Here is a 27,671-nt window from a genome sequence, read left to right on the forward strand (position 1 = left end):
ATTTATTTTGCTTCATAATAAATCTTTTTTAAGTGGTAATGTTAAACATTATAATAACATTACTTTCTAAATTGGAGAGACTGATGCAAGAATTCCTGGGCTCAGGTCTTAGCTTGGATACTCATTTAGCAATGTGCCCTTTGGCATGTTATTCAACTCCTTTGGGTCTCGGTTTTTTATCTGAAAAATAGAGGAATGGATCTCAGAGGTTTTTTTAAATACTTTTAGAAGTCAGAGTTTATTCTTCAGTAATCACTAGTAAAACCAGGCTGGGTGATCTGAAACCACAATATTAGAAGCGAAACCATCTTACAATGACTACCACTACCACACAAATGCCAGTCACCAGTGGAAGAAAACTTTTCTGTTTTGTTTGTTTGGCTGGTTTTGTTCTTTTTTGTTCCTTGTAAGTTTTTGATTGGTTCTAAAGGTACTGTTTTCTAGAAGTATAGTCTTTTTATTTTAATAGACATGTAAGGCATTATGGACATTTTCACACCGGCATTAACTCTTCTCCATCTTTACAGTGATAAGCATGTAGTTGTCATAAGCCAGAGGGGTATGTGGACTCAGTAAGCCTAATACCAAATTCAAAATACTTTTTAAAAAAATTTAATTGCTTTAAACTTTGGTTTCAAGAATTTGCTTTTATACAAATAGTAAAAGAAACACTATTTTCTCTTTTAGAATCGAGTCACTTGGAGCAACAACTTGAAGAAGCTAATTCAGTGAGGCGAGAACTAGATGATGCTTTTAGACAAATCAAGGCTTATGAAAAACAAATCAGAACGTTACAACAAGAAAGAGAAGAATTAAATAAGGTAAGAAATACAGATAGCTCGTTAAAGGCTTTCTGAATTCTTGTTTAATTTGTATCTTGAAAGCGTTCATAATGAATTATACATAGTGTATTTTATCTGTAAAAAGTTGGTTTAAAAAGTTAAGAATTATTTTGGTGTATGTCATTTGATTAATAGCTAGTAATGAAAAACTTACATTCTTCAGGCTTAAAAGTTCATAACCTTTTGTTTTGGAAAGTTACTAATAAAATGACTTGTTTAAAAGTGAATGTTACTGAAAAAGAAATATGGAGAAATAAGAGAATAGTAAAATCAGTGTAGCATCTGTGGAAAAATTAAAAATATAGGCACATTTTCATTGTGACTTGCTGATATCAACATTCTTAAAAGATTATAATAGAAAATTTCTTTAATGCTTTAATGATTTTTTAAAAAATGTCAGTTTGTCTTTCAAAGCATAGGTGAACAAACTAAAGTTATTTTCATAAGAACTTTGTGTAACACTTAAACAGTGTCATAGACATCAGCAAAATATATTAATACTAGGACACCGTAATATAGTCCAATAGGTAAATGATATTGAAGCACTAGAGAAAAATACTGTACTTAATTGGCATATTTTTTTAAATGTTGGAATTAATACTAGCCAATGCAAAAAAGAAACGAGTGGCTTATGGTATAGTAAAAATCGTATCCTATGATATAGTGTATAATACATTGATAATACAGAGTGAAATCCTGCTGGGGAAGATTTGTAAGTCTTGCTTTTAAACAAATAACCTTTTGCTGATGAAGCTAATAAAAAAGACATGAAAGTTAAGTACATTTGTTCAAGATCATGATAGAGCTAGAAAGTGGTAGAGCTGGAATTTCAACACAAGAAGTGTAATTCCAGAGTTCATGCTTCTCACTTTATATATCACTAGAACTGATTTGCTAATGTCTTTTTTTTTTAGGATTTTTTAAAAAATTATCTTTATTGTTGAAAGTATTACACATGTCCTCTTTATTTCCCCCATTGACCCCTTCACCCTGCACCTGCCCCCTCCCTTTTTTAGGATTTTTAAAATTTGTTTTCATCAGTAAGATTATCTTGCAATTTTTTTCCTTACCTTTCTGATCTTTTCTTGATATCAAGATTATACTGATCTCATAGAATGAGTTAAGTAGCATTACCTCTTTTTGTATTTGCCAAAAAAGTTTGTGTAAGAGGAACATTTTGTACCTTGAAACACTGGAGGAATCAACTGTAAAACCATCTGAACTTGGAGAGTCTCTCCTGTTAGGGGGATGGGAGAAAGTTTATTGGTTTAGTTACTTTAATTGTTATAGGACTATTCAGGCATTTTATTTCTTCTTAAAACCTGTTGATAAATTGTAATTTTGTAGGCATTTGTTCATTTCATAAGGTAACAAATGTATTGGTACAGTTTTTCAGTACTTCTTTTATTACCTTTTTTTAACTCTTCTAGATCTATAGTTACAAACTCTTAATATTATTTTTTTGTGCATTCTTATTCCCTTATTTGATTTCATCAGATGTTTTCTTGTTTTATTTATTTACTTATTTCAAACAACCAGCTTTTGGTTTTGTCGACCCTCATTCTCACATTTCTTTTTCACTAATTTATACCCTTTATCTTCTCATATTTTGGGGCAGGGGTTAATGTGTTTTCTTTTTATGTGGAATTTCATTGCATTTCAAGCCTTTTTTTTAAGTTTCAGTGTAAGTATTTCAGGACTATAAATTTTTTGCTAAATACAGCTTTTACTGCTTCAAGTTTCAGTATATACTAAATATTTTTAGTGTTTTGCATTTTCAATTCTAAATAATTTAGTATTTTTATGATTTTTCTTGTTCACTAATGAATTTTTGTGGAACTTCGCCTTTTGTTTTCCTCTTCCAAGGAAATGCTTATTGATTTTAGAGAGCGGAGAAGAGAGTGAGAGCGAGAGAGAAGCATCAGTTGGTTGCCTCCGGTGCGCCCTGACCTGCAGTCAAATCTGCATCCTTTTGGTGTATGGGACAGTGCTCCAACTAACTGGGCCACCCAGCCAGGGCTAGCCTTTTACTTTGTGATTTCTATTTTAATGATAATATTATTTTAAAAACTTGATCTGTATGATATCTGTTCTTTGAAATCTACTAAGACTTGCTTTATGGCTTAGGCTGTTCCATTTTTAAATGTGCAATATATGCTTGAGAAGAATGTGTGTTCCCAGGATTGGGTGCCAGCTTCTATATGTGAGGCTTGTTAATTGAGCTTTTTAAGTCTTTTTTTATATGCACAGATACCCATTACATATCACAAAGTTTTTATTTTGACCATTACATCTTGTATTCCTACACTTTTTATTTGTAGAAACCAAGGTACTAGAAGGTTAAGCCTGCAGTTCCTTTGCAGTTAGCATGTTAGCATAAGGAACTGAGAATTTGAACAGAGTACCATGCTCTTAATATCTGTTCAAAAGTAGTTCATTTATTTTAATTTTATCCTAAGGTGAATAATTTTGGCTCTTCTTGACTTCATTATAGCAACTTTGATGGCCAGATTTGGTCCCTAGGTTGCAGAATTGGTAACTTATATTCTTTTTACAAAACTGTAGGAACTAGTCCAGGCTAGTGAGCGATTAAAAAACCAATCCAAAGAGCTGAAAGACGCACACTGTCAGAGGAAACTGGCCATGCAGGAATTCATGGAGATCAATGAGCGGCTAACAGAATTGCACACCCAAAAACAGAAACTTGCTCGCCATGTCCGAGATAAGGAAGAAGAGGTGGACCTGGTGATGCAAAAAGTTGAAAGCTTAAGGCAAGAACTGCGCAGAACAGAAAGAGCCAAAAAAGAGGTTAGTAGTCAGGCAAAGTTTGTAGTGTCCGTGTGGTAGTGCTTAAAGCTGCCTTTTCAGACTAGTGAAATAAAAAATATTTCGTTCTTTAACTTTTCAAAAAGGTTATTTTTTTAGTTTGGTAATGTGATTTAATATGAATTTCAACATTTGCGTTATCTTCCTGTTACAAGGTAAATTCCCATGGGGAAAACATTTTCTTGGAAATACAGTTATAATCAGGAATCTACTGTTTTCATTTTATTTTAAAGCTGGAAGTTCATACAGAAGCTGTAGCTGCTGAAGCATCTAAAGACAGGAAACTGCGTGAACAGAGTGAACACTATTCCAAGCAACTGGAAAATGAATTGGAGGGACTGAAGGTATCATTTGATTTCACATTTATGAAGCTCAATTAATTTTTTCCTCTTTAGGCTTCAAAGGAGTATTAGTTATGTGCTTTCTTTGGTGTAGAGTAAAAATTAGCTATCCTTCCAACCTAGTATTCTTAATTCTCATTTTTACCAGTAGGAAGCTGATATCAACTTTCTAATCATGGTGGAAGGAAGGGAAGACTGTTTAGTGGGAAGAAATAATCTGTCAGGAAAAAGTTAAAATATTTATGCAGAGATGCATCCCTAGATAAGCTCTACTGGTAATTTACATGGGAGGCTTGATTAGATATCCAACCCTCTATCTTGTAAATGACTTAGTTGAGGCTCAGAGGAAGCTTTGTAGATATGTCTGTTAGGTGAGATGAGATCATAAGGGGCATGGGCTAACACATCTTCTTATTACTGAGAGTATATCAATCTAATTTCTAAAAAGGTGGCTTTCAACCAAATTTCTTCTCCTTAATGCCCTACCTAAATGCAAAGAGACCTATCATTTTTTTCTAGAGTGAATATGAAGATGTTAGATTAGACCTTTGTCACTTGTTCCTGGATATTGCAGAAGCCCCATCTTTTTTATTTTTGTATATTATAGCTCTACCATCCCCTACTCCAATTTAATCTTTTAAAAACAAATGTATTTATTACCTTTTATCGGTTCCATATCAGAAAAAAGATGCAGGTAGATTTTCCCCCCTCATCCCATACACCAACAGTAATTGTATATAAACCTAAAATTTTAAGTGTAAAACAAATAATTATGTAAGTATCAGCAGAAAATACAAATACATAATCTTGTGAAGAGGATTGTAAAATACACAATAATAAAGGAATGTACACTGAGAAAAAATTGCAACATGTGGCAGACAAAAGATTAATAGCCTTTAATAAAGAATTATTTTTATGTGATAGTATGCAGAAATTATATTTAGCTATATGAATAGTCCTTTATAGTATAGAAAGAAGTTATTTAATATTTTTTATTCTTATCGATGAACTAATCTTTTATTATTTTATAGCAAAAACAAATTAGTTACTCACCAGGAGTATATAGCATAGAACATCAGCAAGAGATAAGTAAACTAAAGACAGATTTGGAGAAGAAAAGTATCTTTTATGAAGAGGAATTATCCAAAAGAGAAGGCATACATGCAAATGAAATTAAAAATTTGAAGAAAGAACTACATGACTCAGAAGGCCAGCAACTTGCTCTGAACAAAGAAATTATGATTTTGAAAGACAAACTGGAGAAAAACAGGAGAGAAAGGTAAGAATCAAGTTATTTACTCCCCTGATATTTGTTGAATGCCTGGTATGTGCCAGGGACTAGAGCTACACAGGCAATAAACATGTTCCCATCCTCAAGAAGACTAAGTCAAGATTGGTAAATAGAAAATTAGAATACAGCACTATAGGAAAGCATATGGGATGTATAGAGGAGCACCCATAGAAGAGGCATGAAAGGTGACTTCAGTACATCGGGGTTTTTTGGACAAAATGATTTCTAAGTTAAGACCAGAGAAATATATAACTGGAAGAGTATCCAGGCAGAGGCAGCGGAATGTGTCAGGATCTAGAGGATAAGGGGAGCATAGCATGTTCAGAAAATGAAAGCTGTTCATTGTGGTGAAAACAAACAGAAAGGCGAGAGAGGTGAGGAATGAGGCTGAAAGGGAAAATAGAGGCACGCTTATGGAGGAGAGTAAGCAATTCTGACTATTCACAGGCCATTGCAGGAAAATGACATGATTATATTTATATTCTTAAAATATCACTTTTGCAACTGGATGGAGAATGGATTGGAAGGAGCAGACAGCAGATAGGAATTTGCTATGAAAGAGGACGTAGCTGGACCTTAGGTAATAATAATGAAACTGAGAGAAGTAGACAGGACTTGGGGGACATAATGACCAGATGTGAGAAATGAGGAACAGGAGAAATTATCAGTGATACTCGGATTTCTAGATTTTAGGCAACTAAATCTATGGTAATATTCGCAACTTATATTAGAAACCTAAGTTTATTCAGTTTGGTACATTGATTCAACAAAAGTTTTAGTACGTACTATGTGCAGAGGCACTGGGAACATGGCAGTGAACAGAGAAAAAAAAAATTATTCTTATGGGGCTTTCCTTTAGTTATGGTGGAAGATTGTAAACAATAAGTAACATACCAAACATAATAGATAATGATACATGTCAAGAACAAAAAGTAAGGCAGAGGACAGGGCTGTGAAGCATTTCAGGGAAGGATATAATTACATATGTAGGATGCCCAGGGAAAAGGATACTGAGAACGTGCTTTCTCAGTGAGGACTGAAGACAGTGCGGGGGGCATCTACAGACGTATGAGAGGGGTGTGGGGAGGGTGGGATGAATGGGCAGAGTACAGAGGAATTTTAGGGCAGTGAAACTACTTTGCATGATGCCATCATAGTGGAAATGTCATTGTACATTTGTTCAGACCATAAGAATATACGATGCCAGTAGTGAACCCTGGTGTGAACTTCGGAACGTGGAAGAGCAAGTAGAGTGTATGGGCACAGAGGAAGGCCGAGAGGGTGGTGGGAACATGTGATGTGCTGAGCTCTCTTGAATTGGGCATGTTGAACTTCAGGTGCCTGGGAGACATCTTTGTGGAGATAGCAAGTCAGCAGTTTGAAGCCCAGAAAAGCTTCAGATGTAAATTCAGAGTTTGTGAGCATAATAGTCATTGAAATCAGTAGTGTAGTAGATGAGAGAGGATAGCTCAGGGAAAGTGGGGGAGGGGAGGATTCCAGCACCCGAGACAGAATACTGAGGAGCACTGGCACCTATGGGAAGGATACAAGGGAAGTTGGTAAAGGCAGCTGAAAGCCAGGAGCTTGTGGTATCACTGAAGCCAAGAGAAGAGAACATTTCAGGGGGAGGGGAATGGACAGTACCGGCAAAGGTAGCCAGTAGGTTGGATGTAATGGCAATTAGATGGGTGGGTTTTGAGAGCAGTTCTTTGAGGTGGTGGCGACAGAATCCGAATTTTGGTGGATGAGGAACAGTTAGGCGACAAGAAAGTGGATACAGCCAACCCTTTGAAGGTTTCTGGATGGTTACCAGAGAACGCGAAGATGAGGAAAGTGGAAAATGAAATGCGATATAGGGCTTAGGGGAGAGTTTGTTTATTTTGTTTTAATATGGAAGAGACTTAAGTTTTGTTTCATGCTAATAGGAAAAACAAATTTTTTTTTTACATAGTAATTGTACTCAATTTATTTGAATATTTTTCTGAAGAGACTTTTTTGTAATTTTTCATGTTTTTGTCATTTGCTGTTTGGAGTTGCTGAATCAAGAAAGATTCTTAAACATAACTAAGTGCACATTGTGACCACGTAAATTAAGGAAAGTGGCATATTGCGCTTGGACACAGGACGGTTTATTTTCCTGTAATTTATCATTTAAATTATTATTTAATTTATATTCAACAATTTAGTGGTGCAAGGGATTTTTAAGATTACATTTTTAAAATCAAAATTATGTTCTTTGTTGAATTGTGTAAAATTACATTGAATTTCATTTGCTGCTAACTAACATCATCCATCAAACTGCTATGTAAGCCTCTTTATCTTCATTTCTCTATCAATCAGTAAAAACTGATTCCCTTTCTCCCTTAGGGGGTTTTCTAAAAGTCTGTTAGAACTGTGTTTACCTCTAATGGAAATCATTTCTGCCCCCAGAACTATCATTTTAAATAAACTTTATAATATTAAATTTGTTGTGTATGTATGTATAAATGGGTATGTAGGTAGGTACTTAGGTAGGAAGGAAAGAAGTAGCAAAGGAAGGGTTGAGAGTGTTGAGAGAATGGTTGGAAATTTAATTGTGAATTTTCTATGCTGTCAAGAGCAGAGTATAAGGACTCCAATTGTTGTTCATGTGCCCTCTTTCCCTAGCCGCCTGTTTTTCCTACACTTCCTAGTACGTGTGTATATATATAATCAAAGAAGTGAACACGATCCGGAAGTATACAAATCACAGATGTCTTCCTCAGATTTTCAATTGAAAAACAAAGAAGATGTTACTAAGCAGAGGAATCTATTTATTATTTAAAAGGAAATGGTTGTGATTTTTAACTTTAAGGCAAAAGATTGGGATTTGGAGTAGTCAAGATCTCAGTGACTTTTCAGGATAAAGCATATGGTACAATAGCCAAACCTGGGACATCATAATTTTACTTTTAATTCAATTTCTTTTTTTTCTTTTATGTTTTGAATTGTGTTAGTCAAAGTGAAAGGGAAGAATTTGAAAATGAGTTCAAACAACAGTATGAACGAGAAAAGGTGTTGCTAACTGAAGAAAATAAAAAGCTGACAAGTGAACTTGATAAGGTGAGTGATCAAATCTCAGTTATACTTGTTGAGCATGTGCTAGATGTTCAGCATTGTGATAGAAACCATGGATATACTTTATATTTGGTGTATATTTTTTGTTTAATATTCCTCCTTGTATACCAGGATTGCTTTTTGGAACAGGCAATTTCTCATACCAATCCGTACAGGAGCGTTTTGGAGAGGGGATTTCGCTTATCTCTTCTTATACTTTGTCCCATTTATTTTTTTGAGCCTTTGTTCTTTATTTCACTTCCCATCTATTCTCTTTTTTATTCTCTATCTCATATTCATCACTTAATTCGGTCATGGCTAAGTTAAGGCTGGCGCTTGACAGGAACTGGAACAATTAGGCCAAACTAGAGAAGTTTTGACAACTGGAATATCATATTCATGCTGGGGACCTGATAATAGCATTGATCTGTAAGAATCCAAAGAAACCAACTCTGCCTACACTGTGTAGCTTGAGTAAAGAGCAGAACCATAGATTAAACTTGTAAATAGCCGGATTAATGAACAAAATTTCAAATACTTTAGTGTATCAGGTTTCACAAGTGGTCATCATTCTGCATTTCTTTTGCCAGCTGTTAACAAACAGTTGTAAAAATCCTATTAACCGGAAGTTTTGATGATTTTATTTACATTTAAATAGGGTTTGGATAATTGTGTTTTATAATGATTTTTAGGATTTTCCTCTAATGAAAGTATTATGTTCAATTATTAGTAATTCCAATAATAGACTGAAAGACCATGACTAATCATAAAAGGGAGACCATTGTATCTCTTTTCCATTGTGTTCCATATATATTTCCATTTTTCTCAGTATTTTTCCCAGGATTATTTAGTTTTCTAATCACAGACTAGGAAATGGCAGGATATGCTATGAACACAGGTAGAGTTCATATTTTTTATTCAGTAATAATGAAAAGGTTAACTTTTTTTCCTGAACAAATCTATTTAAAACTACTTGTAATTATTGTAACATGGCAGTGCAAAATTTGCAGTTCCTTCTCTTGCAAATCTCCAGCTGAAACCCCAACCACAGATTAGTTGGAAGGACTGTCGAAAGCAGTGATGATCAAAAAAAAGGATATGTTGCAGGAATTGGTGAAGACACTGCATCTGCAGAAAACGTTCTCAAAAACAGCTGGTAGATTTCTGGCTATGCTAAGAGCCTTTTTTTGAAGGCTCTCAAAAAAAAAAAAAGTTTTTAAGTGGACACATCAAAAACAATCATTTCAGAGCTCTTGGAATTAACCAGAGGATGACAACTACAAAACATTGCTGAGATAAATTAAGGAATGTCCAAACCATTGGAGAGAGATACCATGTTAACGGGTTGAGCTCATCTCTGCCCTAATCTCTATAGCATCTTGGTCAGTAGAGCCTTGGCTGCCTCCTCATCTCCCCGTGCCTTTCTGCAGATGAGTACTGTAGGAAGCATTCCTATATGAAAAAAATGTTTAATCCAGTCTCTGGTATTCTCTTTTATTTGTATATTAATCCTCACCTGAGGGTATTTTTTCCATTGCTCTTCAGGGAGGGAGGGAGAGAGAGGGAGAGAGAAAGAAAAAGAAAAAGAAACACTGACATGACAGAGACACATCAACCAATTGCCTCCTGACATTCCCCAGCGGGGGCAGGGAGCAAACCCGAAACCCAGGTACATGCCCTTGACTGGGAATCGAACCCACGACCCTTCTGTGTGCAGGCTGAAGCTCTAGCCACTGAGCCACACCAGCCAGGGCTATGGTATTCTGTTATAGCAGCCTGAATGAACTAAGCTAGGAACCTATAAAAGACTTGAAAGATGCAACAACCTATTTAAGCTATGTTTACTGTTGGTATTATGATTCAATTTAACAGATTTAAGTTTTTTGATATTTTGAGAACTGGAAATTTGAACAGTTACTACCTATGTGAATGTGATGATATCAAGAAACTTGTTAAATTTGTTTTAAGTATGATAATATTGTGGTTGTATTTAAAGAGATCCTGTTTTCTAGAGATACTTATACACATAAATTTACATAGGTGAAATTATATGATGTCTGGTATTTGCTTCAGAGTAATACAGGAGGACTGGTAAGAAAACGAGTACAAATGAATTAACATTGACATTGTGGTCATAGTTGTTGAGGCTGGGTGATAGGCTCGTGGGAAGTTACTTAAACTATATGTCCATTTTTATATATGCTTGAAATTCTTCATAAATATTTTAAAAAAGGATGACATAGAGGCATTTTCAGACAAAAAGTGAGAGAGTACTACTGGCAGAATTGGAGAGTTCTTTAGGCAAATGGAGAATGTTCACAAATGGGACTGATTCAGTGTAGGGAGCAAAAGGAAAAAGCAAAGGCAGGAGAATTCAGAGTGATGTTTCCAAATCCGTGACCAGAAGGGTAATAAGGTATCAGCAAGACAAGCATTTTTGAGTGGAATATGGTGAATTTACGATTTAACAAGAGGCATCTGAGCGCCTTGAGTTCCTGTTCCTAAAAGTCACATGTGTCTTGAAACTGCCTTTCAGCTTACCACTCTGTACGAGAACTTGAGTGTGCGCAACCAGCAGTTAGAAGAAGAAATAAAAGATCTAGCAGACAAGAAAGAATCAGTTGCACATTGGGAAGCCCAAATCACAGAAATAATCCAGTGGTGAGTAGTCTTTTAAATGTGTTTTTGTGGATGATTCTGGACACAGGGTCAAGTTGGTATGAATTCTAGGAGGCAACTAACAAAGTACCTTATTTTTTGCTATGAAAAAATAAGTTACTCTAAAAGCATAGTTTTATTACTGATATTATTTATTACTAATCTGTGTTCTATGTTTTCCATTACCTTCCCCAGCTCCAACGGATACCCCATGTCAGCTTTTACACAGCATTATTGAAATCTGGTATTGCTTTCTCTCCTAAAACAGTTGGTCCTTAAAGAACAGAAGAAAGTCATTTACCTTCCTGATGAAGGAAGGAAGCTTTAAATGTGAACTCTCTGGAAAAGATTGGTAGATAGGATGAGAATGAAAGTTTTTATATAATTCCACAAAATACTCATTTTATATGTTTCATATTCAAGTGAAATATGCAAAAGAAATCAGGAATTCGTTTGCTTAAAAGCTGTTATAGAAATGGCCTTGTATTAGATAACAAGTTATTAAATACTTAATAGGCTAAAAGAAAAAGATATATTCCTTGTTCTGAGAGTTCTCACCTACTTCAAAATTAACTCAGATATTCTATCCAAGCTTATAAGGTCAAGAGTCTCAGGCTATTTACAGTTTAGTGTGGTATATTAAAAAATGAAGTAATGCCAAAGCAAATGTTTGGAAACTTGAAATACACAGTAGTCTCCACTTATCTGCAGTTTTGCTTTCCATTATTTCAGTTACCTCTAGTGAATTGCAGTCTGAAAATATTAAATTGAAAATTCTAGAAATAAACAATTCATAAGATTTAAATCAGGCACTGTTCTGAGTAATATAACGAAATCTTGCACTTTCCCACCCCATCCTGTCCGGGACATGAACCATCCCTTGACTACTCAGAAGTCTATATTCTAAAGATGCTAAAATAAGGCTCAAGATTTAAATTTGTATGCTGTATGCATCACAGATACATATTAATTTTCCTGAAATATTATACTTTGCTCATAGCTATTCAGTGGCCTAAATATTATTTTTGAAAACAACCAGCCTGCACAAAGTAGTCTTCCCCAGAGTGTATTAGAATATACTTCTGAGCGTTGCACATTTCAACTTTTTTCTTTGTGGAATTATAGCTTTCTGTATACAAATGATTTTCATTCTTAAGAATAGTACCTTTTGTAGATTTTCATATGGTAGCGCTCCCTGACCCTGTTCTTCCCTTGTTTAGAGGGGATGTAACAAAAAGCAGACTTTCTCTTGAGAAATTATAATATGTGGAATTTGTTTTATTAAATATAATTTGAAAACATTTCTACCTAAAATCTTAATAGTTGCATCAGCAAGATAGTCTTTAAAACAGTAAATAGGAACTGAGTTTCAGTAAACTTTAATCTTTTCTCTTTGATTATTTTATTTACCATTTTAGAAAACAGAAGAGCTTTGTTACAATACAACTTTGATTTTTGCAGAATATGCTTTTTTAAGCTAAACTTTCTAAATATAGTGTACTTCAATTTTAAGAAGGGCATGTTACGTTTTTATAACAAAACAGAATCCAATTAATGAGAAATCTTAATATTTTTTGGAAATCACGAGGGGTGAGTTTAATGTTAGATTAAAAGAGTATTACTTCTGTGGTTCTTGGGTGAAGTTTTACTGATTTATCATGTATGAGTAGAACTTTTGAAAGAAGGTATTTGAGGACATCTTTAAATTTCTATAACTTTTCACTTATTTCTTTGTAATGCTTTAAAATAATATATATCTCGCTGAAGTTTTTGTTATACTTTTGTGCTTTATCTCTGTTTTTATATGTACATATTTTAGGGTCAGCGATGAAAAGGATGCACGAGGATATCTTCAGGCCTTAGCTTCTAAAATGACTGAAGAGTTAGAAGCATTGAGAAATTCCAGCTTGGGTACACGAGCAACAGTAAGCTGCCATTTCTGCACAGAGACTCATCATAATGGGGGCGGGGAAGGCTCAGAAACACTATAGTAAATCTGAGTACATCAGTTTGTCTAGGCTTTAGTCTACTGTAAAGTTTTCATGAGAAATCAGTTAGTCCAAATCTTTTCAGTTTAGGAAATTATAACATAGCTGCTTAACTATAATTTGTGTGGCTAGTCATTATTGATAATAACTATAAAAAAATAAACTCTTACATTTGAGTATACAGTTTTTTCTAAGTTTAATGAAAAATATTTTTTCACAACCAGTGTTTTTATTCTGTTTTGTTATTAGGGAAAGATATTGCTTTTAAGTAGTTTCCAACTTCACTTGGCTTACTAAATTTAAGTGTAAAAAATAGAGCTAAAAACAGTCATATTATTTCATAGGATATGCCCTGGAAAATGCGTCGATTTGCAAAACTGGATATGTCAGCTAGACTGGAGTTACAGTCAGCTCTAGATGCAGAAATAAGAGCCAAACAGGCCATCCAAGAAGAGCTGAATAAAGTTAAAGCATCTAACATCGTAACAGAATGGTAAGACTGAATTATATAGTCCTACTAGAATAACTTCTACGTTCGTCCAAAAGTATTTGGAGAGAAGGTACATGACTGGTTTCCATAAATCTTTTACACATCTTCCCCTTCCACATTTAGGATGAATCACTAAGGTCATTACCTAAATAAACATTCTCTTTAATTCCCTGCAGTAAACTGTAAATAACCCACTTTTTAAATGAAGAAAATCCAAAAATATTCTTGGAAGCCTTTAGTATTGGCTCAGGGAGCTTTTTTTGTTTTTGTTTTTTAATATATCTTTATTGATTTCAGAGAGAAGAAAGGAGAGGGAGAGAGAGAGAGAGAAACATCAATGATGAGAGAGTCATTGATGGGCTGCCTCCTGCAAGCCCCCGACTGGGGATCAAGCCCGCAACCTAGGCATGTGCCGTGACCGGGACTTGAACCACAGTCTCCTGGATCCTAGGCCGACGCTCAACCGCTGAGCCACGGCCGGCCGGGTGGGTCGGGGAGCTTTGACAGAGAAAATATACAATGAGATCAGCAATCACTGTTGAATGGGAACCACATTACAGCTCCAGTGTGTGCTACTTACAACCTGCACCAGTGGGAACAGTGGCACTGCCACTTGGGAAGGTAGAGACTATGGGAGAAATCTAACAGCCTTGTGGGTGCACCTTGAGAATATTGCCAAGAGAGGACAAAAGCCTGGAAACACAGATTAGAAAGAACCAAAGAAACAGCTCCCAAAACTCAGACAAAGGCAAGCAAAGAGAATAGGAAAAAACCCAGTAGCACAGTAGTGATGTATAAACAGTGTGGAAAGCTATTCCTTCTTCCCTGGGAAATAATAGACTGAGCTAGCCTCTTAGGTTGAGAAAAGTGAGGAGAGAAGGCTGAGTTTGGCCAGTAGGACTGTATCTAAGAGATGCACGCATGCACACACCCATTCTCAGATGAAATTTATACTGAGCCCTGATAAAGATTTAAGCAGTTAAAAAAAAAAAAGCTACTGAGTGTCATTCTCTGTGTTGTAATTTGGCATAACTGATTTTCTTCTTGTTCCTAGGACATGAGTTTTTTCGTAAATCAGGGATATGAGTCAAGCCGAAAATTATATATCTGCTTTACTTTAATGGTTCTCTATGAAAGAAGTCTAACAGAATTCTAAAATTAACTTCTGATAGTAAATATTTTGGGATCATATAGTTGCCATCTACTCAACTCTGCTGTCGTGACAGAGCTGTCATAGACAGTATATAACCATAGACTATATAACTGAACAAGCCTGGTTGTGTTCCAGTAAAACTTTATTTACACAGGAGTAGATGACAGCCTAGATTTGTTCTCTGGTAGTTTGCATTTCCCTAATTTAGCATGACTGACATTTAAACCAAATAAGGACAACCAAATAAATGATGGCTCGCTAACCAGCAATAAAAATAATGACATTTTTTCTTTTTTCCCTTATTTAAGTAAACTAAAAGATTCAGAGAAGAAGAACTTGGAACTACTATCAGAAATCGAGCAACTGATAAAGGACACCGAAGAGCTTAGATCTGAAAAGGGTATGAGAATGTTTTTTGCATCAATCAGGACTTAATATTCTGTTACGAATACATTTTATTACACAAAAATCAGCTTCCTGTGTAGGTGGAAGAATTTTTCACCTGAGCAGTCCTGGCATCCATTTGTGTGTGTGTGTGTGTGTGTGTGTGTGTGTGAGAGAGAGAGAGAGAGAGAGAGAGAGATACACATATGTGGTAGACTGGTCTTTGAGTCCCTCTGTTTTACTTAATAAATGTTGTTTATAAAGATTTGATTGTAATAGAAGAACTCACCTTGTCATAAATTTACCTGTTTTTTCAGTGCCATGGACTATTTCATGAATAATATTTTTGTGATTGGAAAAAAATTATAATATACTTTATATTATTCTCACATAGGGGATTCACTCCCAGGGTAGTTGAAGAAACAATGTATGAAATAACTAAAGCTTAATCTAATCCAGTATTAAAAGAGAAATTCAAAGATAAAGAATTATTTTGGCATTTCAGTGTCTTTTTCCATGTTTGGTTCTTAAATTGCTTGCCCTGTAGAATTTCCCAAGTTTTATTCCCATCTTCTTGAAAACATTACTTAAGCATTTTTTCCTTTATTGTGAAAAGTATCTCAGAGTACTTGGTAGCTCTATTACATGAACTTCTTAAACTTTCTTTCCATAATATGGGCATTAAGAAGGTAAAATTTAATAAAAACAAATTCAGAATGTTTTCTTAATGAAGGGATCTGTTATATGCAGTTGTGAGAAATTAATTTTCTTGACAAAGTCAGTATTCCTGACTGAAAACTGACCTAGTTAATGGGCTTTGTGCTATGCTTGCGTGCTTCCCTGCCATTTCCCAGCCCTGTGACACACAGTGGTGTAAAACCAGTTGGGCCTCTGCATCTGCTTTAAAATTGTGGAAGAAAGAAGGTAATCACATAAAGGAGTTAACATGGAATGTAGTAGACATGCAATAAATGCTTGTTGATTGAATTTCCTAGTGGACAAGAAAAGAAGCAACCCAGAAAAAGTGAATTAGGAACTCAGATTAGGAGCACATGGCAGTGCTGAAGTGAGAGTCAAACAGAGCTTGTTATACATGAAAATAGAAGGGAACTGTATTATAGAGAGAGTAAAAGAAAAAGAATGTAAGATGTGGAAGCTTGTGGCCCTAAGACAATTTATGTAGAAAAGAGACCAGTGCAGAGGATGACTTACTCTAACATGACACTGACTGCATCATTTTTAGAATAGACCTAAACTTGTGAAAGAAAAATCTCAAAGTTTATCACATTGCTCTGTTTTGAAAACGTATTAACCTATAACTTTTTATTTGGATTTGAACGTTGTAGAATAATGAAATTTTACTATATGTTGTAACATAATGTACTATACTGCTTAAACAATATAATGTAATATTCACATAGTGAGGGCAAGATTCTTTTTTTTCTGCTTTATTTACTATTCCCATTATCTAGACGTACAGCACATAATAGGCTCTCAGTAAATATTTATTGACTGAGTGAATTTCTGAACATACTGCCTTATCTGGTAACTGTGATATGTTATTAGAGAGTAATAAGAAAAGCACACAAATCAGTTGATGCCATTTCCTGAGGATATGGAAATAAAAAATGTATACTTGGTTATTTCTGCATTTTTGTCGCTAGTATTTATCATTATATGTATATTTTAAGAATTATTTTGGGAATTATGTATTTAAAGTTAATAGCATAGTCAAGAGATAGGCATTCATTCTGTCAATAAAACCGTACCTGAAATCAGATTGAGGCTTTGACAAAAGTTTTTTTCATAACTAAATACACTTGTTTTATCACTACATTGTTTTTTTATAAAAGATTATTTATGTTAGTGCATTCTGTATGCTTGATAGTATATTTCAAAACAGAAACCTTGTGTAGTGATCAGTTATCTTAGAAAAATTAGACATAATCAGGCCTCTATTTTTAAATAGTCTACCAAAAGATTTAATGTGTTGTTTATAATGTACTATACAGGAAAAGAAAGAAATTTAAGAACTCAAGTAAGTCACGAAAACAAGTGTTTTGTGAAGAATAATACAATTAAACTATTAAGCGATATTCCAAGAAACTGTAATTTGGTTTTTTAATATGTAGAGTTAATATCGACCAGCTTTAAAATACAGTAGTTTGGGAACAGCTTTTAATAGATTCAGACAGGAAAAGGTATCCATGAAAATTAGTTTATTGTTCTAGTTTTAAGAAAAGTCGCTGCTGTCTTCTAGGTATAGAGCACCAAGACTCACAGCATTCTTTCTTGGCATTTTTGAATACGCCTACCGATGCTCTGGATCAATTTGAAGTAAGTATTAAGCTTTTCAACTATCCTTTGGGGTCAGTTTAAAAATCACTTGGTGATTTAAAATTCATTTGCAATAAAATTGTTTCATTGTATCCCACATAAGAGGACCTACACTCTTACATATTTAAAAACATAATAGGAAAGGAATATGTTCTGCATTCTATGGAAACTGCAATCACTTTTGTATTTAAGAAAACATATAAGAAAGGTCAACATATGAGAGTCATAAGATTTAAAAGCAATTTCACCTCTTCCCCTGAGAAACAGTAAATGCAGAACAAATCCTGATTTTTGAAGTAATTTTGACTCTTCTTTTTTCTCCAAAGCATAGAGCCATGGTAAAAAGCAGTTGAAAACGTCCGAGTTCACAATAGGGCATTGCTGTTTCTAGTTCCAAATTATTTCAGTTTTTAGGAGTTTATACCAGGAATGCTTTTTTAAAAAGGTATTACGTAGAGTGTATTAGGCAGATTCCATGTTAACGAAATAGTGATTCTGTGACTCTTTACCATTCTTTGGTACTTAAATTCTTTGCTAAAAAATAACCCTTTACTATATAAAGTGTTTTTTGCCCCAGAAATTTTACGTGAGTGATTATATCTTTATTCAACAAGTAATCATAGGTCTCTGTGGAAGTCAGCATTCTAGGTGCTGGAGATAGAGTAGTGACGAATTAGAAAAAGTCCGCCCTCAAAGAGTTTACATTCTACCGGGAACAATTAGAGGCAGAAATTGGTTTTCTTTAGTTGTTGCCTTCTAAAGTGTTTACACTGAATTTGATTATTGATTTGCCGTGAGCTTCATTTTATTACATTTTGGGCACAGTATATGAACTATATTTCATTCCTTTGGGAAAGGGGTAACGAACCACTCTCTAAAAAGTAAATAATGAATTTCTAAGTTTCTTGGGAAACAATGACAGTGACTGCTTTTCTCATTTATTTATTTGAATTAATGTCATTTGCCTTTCAATTGTTTTACAAAATTTTTGATTTATTATTTGTTCTTACTAAATTGCTTCATCCATATTTTCTATTTTTTTATTGCTGTATTCGTTAAATAGGATTCCTTTTCTTCTTCCTCATCTTCACTGATTGATTTTTTGGATGACGTAAGTCTTTGATTTTCAAACCAATGAATCCTTCAGTAAAAGAGATCAGTGAATTGATGTAAAGAATTTGCCTAGTGCAGTCAGTTTTAGAAATACCACACTTGATAATTTGTGAGCCATAATTTGCCTCTTTCTTATCTTAAATGTAATGAAGAGTTTATCATTATTAAATGTAATAAAATTAAAATGTACTTTGAAAAATTCTTTGGCCATCAAAGAATCTGTATATTTTCATCCTTTGCATCAGTTCTGAAAAACGGAATGCTTATTTAATTATTGTCACAATATATAGAGAGATAAACGGCTGCTCATTTTTGTTTTTCATGGTGATTTCTATTTTACATTTCCCATCTCTTTTTAGCACTTTATTTAATTTCTCTGATACTTAAAAGTAAACCTCTGGTGGTATAATCAGAAAAAGTGACAAGTTTGATTAAATCTTTCTGTAGGTTTTATAGTAACACAATAATTGAGTACAAGTCAATTTTTAATACTGACAGAATTTCTCTTCTAATGTGGAAAATGATTTTAATTCAGTTTGTTCTATATGCACTATAAATTGCATTATTTTCTCTCCTAAATTCTATACACTTAATAATTTAGAAGTTCTTAATGTATGTCATTCATTCTCTTTACAGAAATACCTGACATATGTATTCTCTTTATTCAACATTAAGTGGCACAGTTATCCTGTCATAAACCATTTTATTATTATGTTAAACATTCACTCTTTCTAGAAATTGGGAAAGAAAATTGGTTCAAATTTAAAGTTGTACATAGAACTAGTTTTTAAACCAGGGGAAAGTCTTTAAATGTTTTATTTTTGCATTTTGCTAAATATAATTATTATATTCAGAAGAATATTAAGCATAATTTTCCACTAAAGGAAACTCTTGATCTAGATTTTTTAAAATTATTTTTAAATTGATTTTTTATCTTTGAAATATTTATATCAGTTTTTGCACCTTTGCACTCTAAATGGAAACTCTTTTATTCTTAAACAAATAATTATTCTGTTTAATTCTACAGTGTGATAAAAAGAGAACTAACTTTCCTGATGTACAGTAGTATTTGATGTTATAATCTGTTATATATTTTACTATATGAACTACTCAATACGGTATTTCCATACAGATATCATTCACCTTCAAAAGAATTGGAAGATTGAATAAATTATTTAAATTGTTCTTTCCACTAGAAAATTATTTTCATTTTTCTTGACAAACTCTTCTCTACATTCCCTTTGTTCTGCAAACATTTTCTAATGTAAAACACAGGAGTTGTGTGTTTTGGCAAATAGGGAGCTTTTCCCAGCAGAAGAGCCTGTAGGGTGCACACCTCAGCTGGCTCCCCTCTTGTCTCTGCTCTCAGTGCTGCTGCCACCACCACCCAGTTGTAGTCACTGTTTCCTGCTTCCGTGTTTCTTCCAGGAGTACTCTTTCTTATCCTTTACCTACTGTTACTCAGCAAAAATTTCATTCAAACATACAACTAAATTTTAAAGCAGTACAGAGGAACAATTACAAAGTAAAAAGGAGTTGAGTTTTCAAAGGCTGCTGAATCTTTATGATTCAGGCTCCAACTCTTAAAAGACATGGTTTTTCCTTCATTTACTCCCTAAGCTCTCTTCTCCCAATTTATTATTGATTAAGCACATAAGTAGACTCAAATTCTGTCTCTGCTACTTTTTCTAGGTATATAATTTGGAGCAAGTTATGTAACGTTCCTTTGCTCATTGGACAAGTAGGGATAACAATAGTAATAATCTCATGGGTTTTTGAGAATTTTTTTTAAAAATGTATGTCATATGCTCCGCAATATTGGTTATTTCCTACTCTTCGTAGGCCTCTTCCCCATACCTTCCTGTGTTATCTTTAGCTTCCTTTCTTGTCCATCAGTTGTTTCATTTCAGTGCATTCTTAGCTCTTCACAACTCAGCCTTCCACCCCAGCCAATATGAATCAATAAACCTTCCTTCAGAATTGTCAAATCACATTACTGCAGGAAAATGATTTTTACCTGTCAGGGCAGAGGCCAGCAGTAAGCTCCCATTTACAAAAATACTGTGTAGTCTTAATTTGTATTTTATGGCATGAACCTCTTGCTTCTCTTTATAGTTTAGAAGTGTGACCACCCTTTCTAGAATTATCCAGTTTGTCCTCAAAGTCATAGTACAGGGGTGCTTTGAATAATGGTATTCTGTCTTTGGCATGCTTGGGTTCAGCTTCCAAGATATTTAGTATAACATTCAATTCTGTAGCTTCCTTTCTCAGGCGTTTGAATTCTTAAGGAATAAAATGAATGTTGATTGTTCTTGGTGCCCAAACTAGTTAGGTGGTTGTGCGTGATGCTAATAATGTGTGACTGCCCTCTAAAGAAAGTAGCCTCTAACTCTTAACTAACCCATAGAACACATCCTCTGTTCATTCTTTTTTGTTTTTTATGTCCTTGCTATAGAAAAGGAAAAAATAATGCCCGGCCAGGCGTGGCTCAGCGGTTGAGTGTTGACCTAGGATCCAGGCGATCGGGGTTCGATTCCCGGTCAGGGCACATGCCCGGATTGTGGGCTCGATCAATGACTCATCTTTGATTTTCTATCTCTCTCCCTCTCCTTTCCTCTCTCTGAAATCAATAAAGATATATTTAAAAAAAAAAAAAAAATGACATTGGAGACCTGAAATTTTAATTACAGCTGGAATTGTGGGTATAGGAGGGAATGAGGCTAGTATTAAGCAAGATTGCAGAAATCAAGTTTTCTTTGGTGGCCACACATTGACTTTCTCCATCTGCCCCCAGGAGCCTCGTGCCCTCATACCATCCTCTGATTCTTCAGGGCTTCATGGTGTGCCTCCAAAATCCACTCTATTTTTCCCTTAACCCTCCCACACAAGTCTACTAAAATTATAATTCCTTTACTTAAAACAGTACACACAGTCGCACTCCCACCTCTACTTTTTCCTCAGTATGTTTTGCCTTTAATTCAAAATTCGAATGGTCACTAGGATTTGGGCAATATGAGCAGACCTTTGGAGCAAGATGCCCTTTTTTTTAAAGTTACACTGTTTAGACAACTCTTTCTATGTTAGAGTGTTCTCATAGTTGCCTACTGTACAATGTAGAAAGGGATAACATAAATATTTCTTAATAGCATTTAAGTACTGTGGAATTTCAGATATTATTCAGTATTTATTAAGAATTTTTTAACTTACAGGCTTTACTAAACGTAGTACGATATTTCCTGCCCTGAAGGATCTGAGTCTGGTGGAAAAGAGACATCTAAATAGATAATTTTAAAACCATTGGGACTGAAGTACAATGATAAAAGATATGGACTGCATATCATAGGAGAGATCCAGTTGAACCAAGAGGGTTCAGAAAAGCTTTCTAAAAGAAATAATGCCTGAGCTGGGCCTTCGTAGAGGTTTATGGTGAGCAAAATGGAAGAGAAAGCTGTACAGGAGGTGTACATTATAGGCAGGTGGAGCTTGTTGGAGGGGAGGGAGGGAGGGAGAGGCCAGAGGGAGACTGCAGTTCAGTTTGCTGAAAGCAAAAGGGATGAAGCAGGGATTGGTAAGTGCGTTGAAAACAGGCCAGGCCAGAATCGGGATGACTTGACATTGCGTATTATGGGACTTAGATTTTATCAGTTCCGTATGTAATAGTTATTACAAGGTTTAACAGAGGTGAAGCTAACCAGCTTCATTTTGGACAAGTCAGGCTTGAGGTGCCTGAGGGACATCCAGGTAGAGATGTCCAGCAGATAGTTTTCTACATGAATCGGAGAGGTTTGGAAATGGTCTGCATTGTTGAAAGGAGATGATCTCCCAGGAAGAGAAGTTCTGTGAGAGCAGTAGTGAGCCAGAACTGAAACCTGGGATATCTGGCATCGAGAAAGGAGCAGAGGAACCAGGTTCCACAGAAGAGAAGGAGCAGTGGTCAGAGGGGATGAGCTTACGCAGGAAAGTGGCATGTCACAAAAACCAAGGGAGTACGGAGTTTTAAGGAGGGAATGGTCAACCCCCTTGGTACAGATGGCTACTGCTGACCTTATCAGCATTTCATTAGAATGGGCAAAGCAGAAGCCACACCGTACTGAGAAGTGGATGAACATTGATCGTGTGCCATTTCTGAGAAGTCTGAGAAAGCTTGAATCCCAGCCCCGCCACCAACCAGTTTTGTGACCTTGACAAGTTACTCTATTCTCTTTGTGTTTAAAATGGGGATTGTATTACCTACCTTAATTCTGTGAGAATTTTAAATTCACATATGTAAAATACTTGGTAAAGCACCTCTATGTATTACACAGGATAGACATTAGCTCTTAGAATTATTAAGGAAGAGAGGGGAGAGATTAAATATTAGCTAGAGGGAGAGGTGGGGCTTGAGCTGCTCAGTGTTTGCTTCGGGGAGGGAGGGTGAGACGGGTACCTCCAGCAGTAAGTGAGGGAATGAAACCAGGTTTAAATCTGAGACTTTAGACCTAAGACTGACTGGACTAATAAACAAAACACTTGTTTAGAACCTGCAGGCCTTCTAATTCTGGTTTGCTTCTAACTCTTTGGGACACAGGGAAGTCACCTTCCTTTCCAGTTTCCTGTAGGGAGAAATACCAGTTCCCAGTCACCAGTCTGCCAGAGCTATTGCACAAATAGAACTGATCATCCTGAGTTATGCTTCTGGTCCTTGTAGTTTTCTCTGAACTCCTCTGTGACTCCTGTCAACTCAGTTTATAAAGTCCTTCCTCGGGTCCCCATAAAAACCTGGACATCCCTCCTCCAGGTCCCCTTGCAGACTTCGTACGTACCTCTGTTACAACAGCGTTTATCATAGTATCTGTCGATGGCCCTGTGTCTTCCACCAGCCTCACTCGCCACGCCTTCTCTTCTAAATACCTGACATATTGTAAACCCGCAACATGTTAGGCTGAAGAGAATATAGTAAATTGCCTGAGTAGATATGGTTCATATTTGTGAAGCTCAATATTGCAGTTTCAAAACCTTTAAAAGTATTTTTATATAATTGTTACATACTTATTGTTACTTAATTCTTAGAAGGTCCCTCTTTTGACTAAGCCGAATACCTAGTCAGCATGGACAATAATGTTGAAGCAACTGCTATTGTTTTAATCCATTATTAATCATTCTGAAGGCCTTATTTAGCTTTTATTTAAAAGAATCGTCTTTGAAAAGAGTAAGAATTTGGTAGGTAAATGTCTGAAGCAAGATTAATTAAATATTTTATTAAATGCTTACCAGTGCTAATGTTTCAAGTTGCTACTACCAACCTTTCCAGAAGGGAAGTTGTCCGCCACTTGATAAAGGGTTATTTCGTGAGTCACTCTTTGTGCGAGGTCCAGTGAAAACTTAGTATCACTCTTAGACCTGGTCTGAGCAGCTGTTTCTTTACTGTCCTGTCCTCCAGTTTTTCCTGAAAAATACACATCCTTTCAACTATCAAAAAATGTCTTTATATGTATGTTTATATACTTTGTCTGTTAAGACAGTGGTAGTCGTAGAGTCACGTGTGTAAATATGTGTAACGTGTAGTATTCTCCTTTCTTTGTTGAAGCGCTCTCCATCCTGTACTCCAGCTAGCAAAGGCAGACGTGTAAGAGACTCCCGCCCTTTGTGTCCCCTCCCGGTGCCCTCCACCCTCTCACCCCTTTGCCTGTGGTTGCACAATGTGCTTACGTTTTTGTGATGTATTATACATTTATTGCATGCTTTGTGCTGCTGCTCCTGCTGTCGCTACCTGCTTTTCTGTATTTTCTTTCTTTCGTGGTTTTTTTTTTTTTTTTTTTGGCTTTGGCCGCAAAGCTTCAGGAATGTTCATATAAATTTCTGTAACCAAACTACTAAAATTATAAGGTATCTTATTTTGATTGCGGGGGGGGAAAGTGATCCTAAAGTATGTTTTCTAAATTGATCACATACAGATTAAATGAGTTCCTAAATAAGAATCTGATAAAAGCAAATATGTATACATTTCTTAGAGATTTTCATTATATGGAAAGAAAATGATAATATGCAAATTTCAAAAATGATTTGGGACAAGTTGTAGATCTTATTTACTATAATTTTATGTAAATAAGTTCTGGAGAATTTTTGATAGATATTTTTATGTGTTTCAGAGGAATATCCTTAAATATTTTATATATAGATTTGGAGCAATGTTAATAAATCATTTATATTCTAAGATAAAAAACATTTGAAACATTCTTTATATATGTATTGGTAACAAATGATAAAAGTTTTCCTGTGCTAAGGCTAGCTCGGTGTTTGTCCATCTGAAATGGGCCAGCCACTACCTCTGTCCTGCAAGATCTCTGATGCCCAGAGTGGGGAACCTATTTATAGAAAGGTCTCAAATTTTTCTAAACCTGCCCCCACCCCAATGCCAGTATACACATATACACACTCCTCAGTTGACAAGCAGCGGGCTAGCTGACGTTTTTGGCTCTGATTTTCGTATACCTTATAAAAGAGTAACTTTAAAATGGAGCATCTGTGATAAATACAAGTTTTTCCCTTTACCTGTCAGCTTCATGATCACTGGTATTGATTAACACCTTAAATGCGGAATTCCTGGACTTAGAAAGTTCAGATCAGGGAAGTAGTAGGGTGGCCCACTGCTTCCTGTACTCTTATCTTTCTGCTGTGATGAAGAGTTAATTGTCAAATAAATATGATTGGCCCTAATATAGCACTTTTTTTTTTTTTAAACTACTGTTTAATAATGGGTTAGCAGTTCAGATAATGCTTATCGGTGTCTGGTACAGGGGTATGGCCAGAGCTGTCAGTTCAACTGATAGCTCATTAGTTAATGAAGTTTATGAAAAGATTGCTGGTTCAATTGATGACTTGATTATTTTGACACTTATAGAGTTAAAACCTTTGGGTGTTTGAATTTATCAAATTAATCTGACTATATGTTAATTATATCATATCACCCCTAGAAGGGAATACCAAAGTGTTGTGTGCTGAATTATATTAGGTTCAGATCACAGCCTGTGAACAGTTAAACATTTAACTATTCATTTTTGAATAAGGTCATAATTCAGAGAGGTTTTGTTTTTCTGGTTAAATTTATTATAGATCAGTTATGTCTACTTGCCTTTCAGGCTTTTAGGGGCCTTGACCACCCAAAAAATGTCTGTGAATGTTGAAATAAGGAAAATATTTTGAGGGAAATAGCTGTTTAAGGTCCCTGCTACTTAGCCTTTATCTTTATTCTGTAGGGTGATAATAAGTCACACTTAACCAGAACCTATTGACGTAAAATTACATGGGATTTTTTTAAATGCAGATGTGATAGGCTTGCTAATTTTCTTTCCAGGCTTTCTCCAATTTTTCCGTGCTTCAGTATCTGACAGATAAAAAGTCAGCTACTGAAAAGTGGAAATATCCGTGAGGAAGATGTTTGAAGAATTATCAGTTTCTCAGTAGATAATAGTAGAAACATCTTAATAGAATAGTGAGGAACCTTGTAGTCCTGAAGAACATCAGTGTATTACATAACAGTGGCCTTATGTTCTTTGTAAGTGGTGTTATTTAAGCATAGTATCAGAAAGATTTGTTATTAATATTATTAATGTATGAGTCCAAGTGGTTATGGAACAGTCCGTATTGTTTTCATTAATAGAACTACTGAGTGCTTCATTTTAGATTATTCCTTTAGAGTTTGAAGCCGAGATTATAAATCGCCAACATGTGGCTTAACTTCTTTTATGTTTTCTTAGAACATTTGTAAATTCTCTAGAGTAGATAGATATTCAAACCAATGTATTGAAAATAACTTGGGAAGCTTTCATAAAGAGAGAAACAAGTTATACATTATTTGTAATTAATAAGATTGTACTTACTTAGCTATAACCTTTAGTAATTTATGATTTGTTTTGGAATGATAAAATATTTACTGATGCCCAAATGATATAGTTAGTATTTCTATAATACTGTTTTTATATAAGCTTAATTATATCACTGAAACTTCGAGGTTATAGTGTTTCTGAATACAAAAAAAAAAAAAGATTGCTTGCCACTTTGTTTTCAAAATACTTCTAGCTAAAGGATAAAGAAAATTGATACAACTGGATTTTTTTTTCTTTTAGTTTTAATATAAAACAATATATCTAATATAAGCCAAAATACAACAAATGTTAGATTTAAGCTATTTTTAAATTTATATCAGATCCATATCAAACTTGATGTCTTACTTTAAAACCAGTTTTCTTGTGAGAATGGTTTGCTATTTGTATTTGTTCAAATCGAAAATTATTTTTAGAGTAAAAAAGACCCATTGGTATATAGTCAAGGTGAGTAGTTTTAGTTCTTATTATTTATAAGAAGACCATACTGCATCATTTGAGGAATTCTTGCTTAGTGGGTCATCTAAAAATCAGATCTGTTCCAGGGGGGAGGGGGGAATTTTTCCATTTTACTGCACTACTCTAAAAATACATATTATAGATTATTCTTCAGAGAAATCCTAATAGATTCAGGAAACATTTGGACTTTTTACACGACAGTGTTGTGCATTATGGCCAGTACTGCTGATACTCAGTTTTTCTGCTCCCCCCACCCCAAACATAAAGCAGTAAGTAAAAATACTGAGTATTATGAAAGTTTAGTAAAATTACTTGCTTTTTAGTGAACAGAACCAGCCATTAATTAGAAATTATTGGAGTATAGTAGATGTTTTTAATGCCAGTTCATCAGAATAACTACTTAAAGTATGTTTAATTAGAAAAAAGAATTAGCCCGGCTGGGCATGCCTCAGCGGTTGAGCATAGACCTAGGATCCAGGCGATCGTGGTTCGATTCTCGGTCAGGGCATATGCCCGGGTTGTGGGCTCGATCCCCAGTCAGGGGCGTGCAGGAGACAGCCGATCAATGACTCTTCATCATTGATGTTTCTATCTCTCTCTCTCCCTCTTCCTTCCTCTCTCTAAATCAATAAAGATATATTTAAAAAAAGAAAAAAGAATTAGTTAACAAAAAAATAGAAAAAAATCATTTATGTAAAGATACTTCTCATTTATTTTTCTCAATAGATTACAATTTAGAAATATTGAGTGAGTTGCTTATACTATTCAGTTAAGATTTTTTTTCAAGATCTATCTTTGGATAATATAAAAATACACTGTTCAACTAATACTAGCATTTTATTGCTTTTTAGT

The 27,671-nt window shown here is 34.9% G+C and overlaps 1 protein-coding gene across 6 annotated transcripts in view; it reads left to right on the plus strand.

The window, feature by feature from the left end:
• CDC42BPA (CDC42 binding protein kinase alpha) overlaps nt 1-27,671 on the plus strand; it is a 145,261-nt gene that overhangs the window by 80,737 nt on the left and 36,853 nt on the right. For 2 of the 6 annotated variants that reach the window (XM_087828890.1, XM_016201421.2), the window contains exons 12-22: nt 688-821; nt 3,408-3,650; nt 3,902-4,012; nt 5,041-5,288; nt 8,276-8,381; nt 10,912-11,036; nt 12,853-12,958; nt 13,366-13,514; nt 14,973-15,064; nt 17,309-17,385; nt 18,449-18,496. In XM_087828890.1, the coding sequence (XP_087685016.1) occupies nt 688-821; nt 3,408-3,650; nt 3,902-4,012; nt 5,041-5,288; nt 8,276-8,381; nt 10,912-11,036; nt 12,853-12,958; nt 13,366-13,514; nt 14,973-15,064; nt 17,309-17,385; nt 18,449-18,496 (1,439 nt within the window). Of the gene's footprint in view, nt 1-687; nt 822-3,407; nt 3,651-3,901; nt 4,013-5,040; nt 5,289-8,275; nt 8,382-10,911; nt 11,037-12,852; nt 12,959-13,365; nt 13,515-14,972; nt 15,065-17,308; nt 17,386-18,448; nt 18,497-24,064; nt 24,104-27,671 lie in introns of all 6 variants that reach the window. The other 4 variants (XM_016201422.2, XM_016201424.2, XM_016201428.2 and 1 more) reach the window with 3 other exon arrangements.

The sequence above is a fragment of the Miniopterus natalensis genome, chromosome 21 (assembly GCF_054644295.1).
Source record: "Miniopterus natalensis isolate mMinNat1 chromosome 21, mMinNat1.hap1, whole genome shotgun sequence".
NCBI lineage: Eukaryota > Metazoa > Chordata > Mammalia > Chiroptera > Miniopteridae > Miniopterus > Miniopterus natalensis.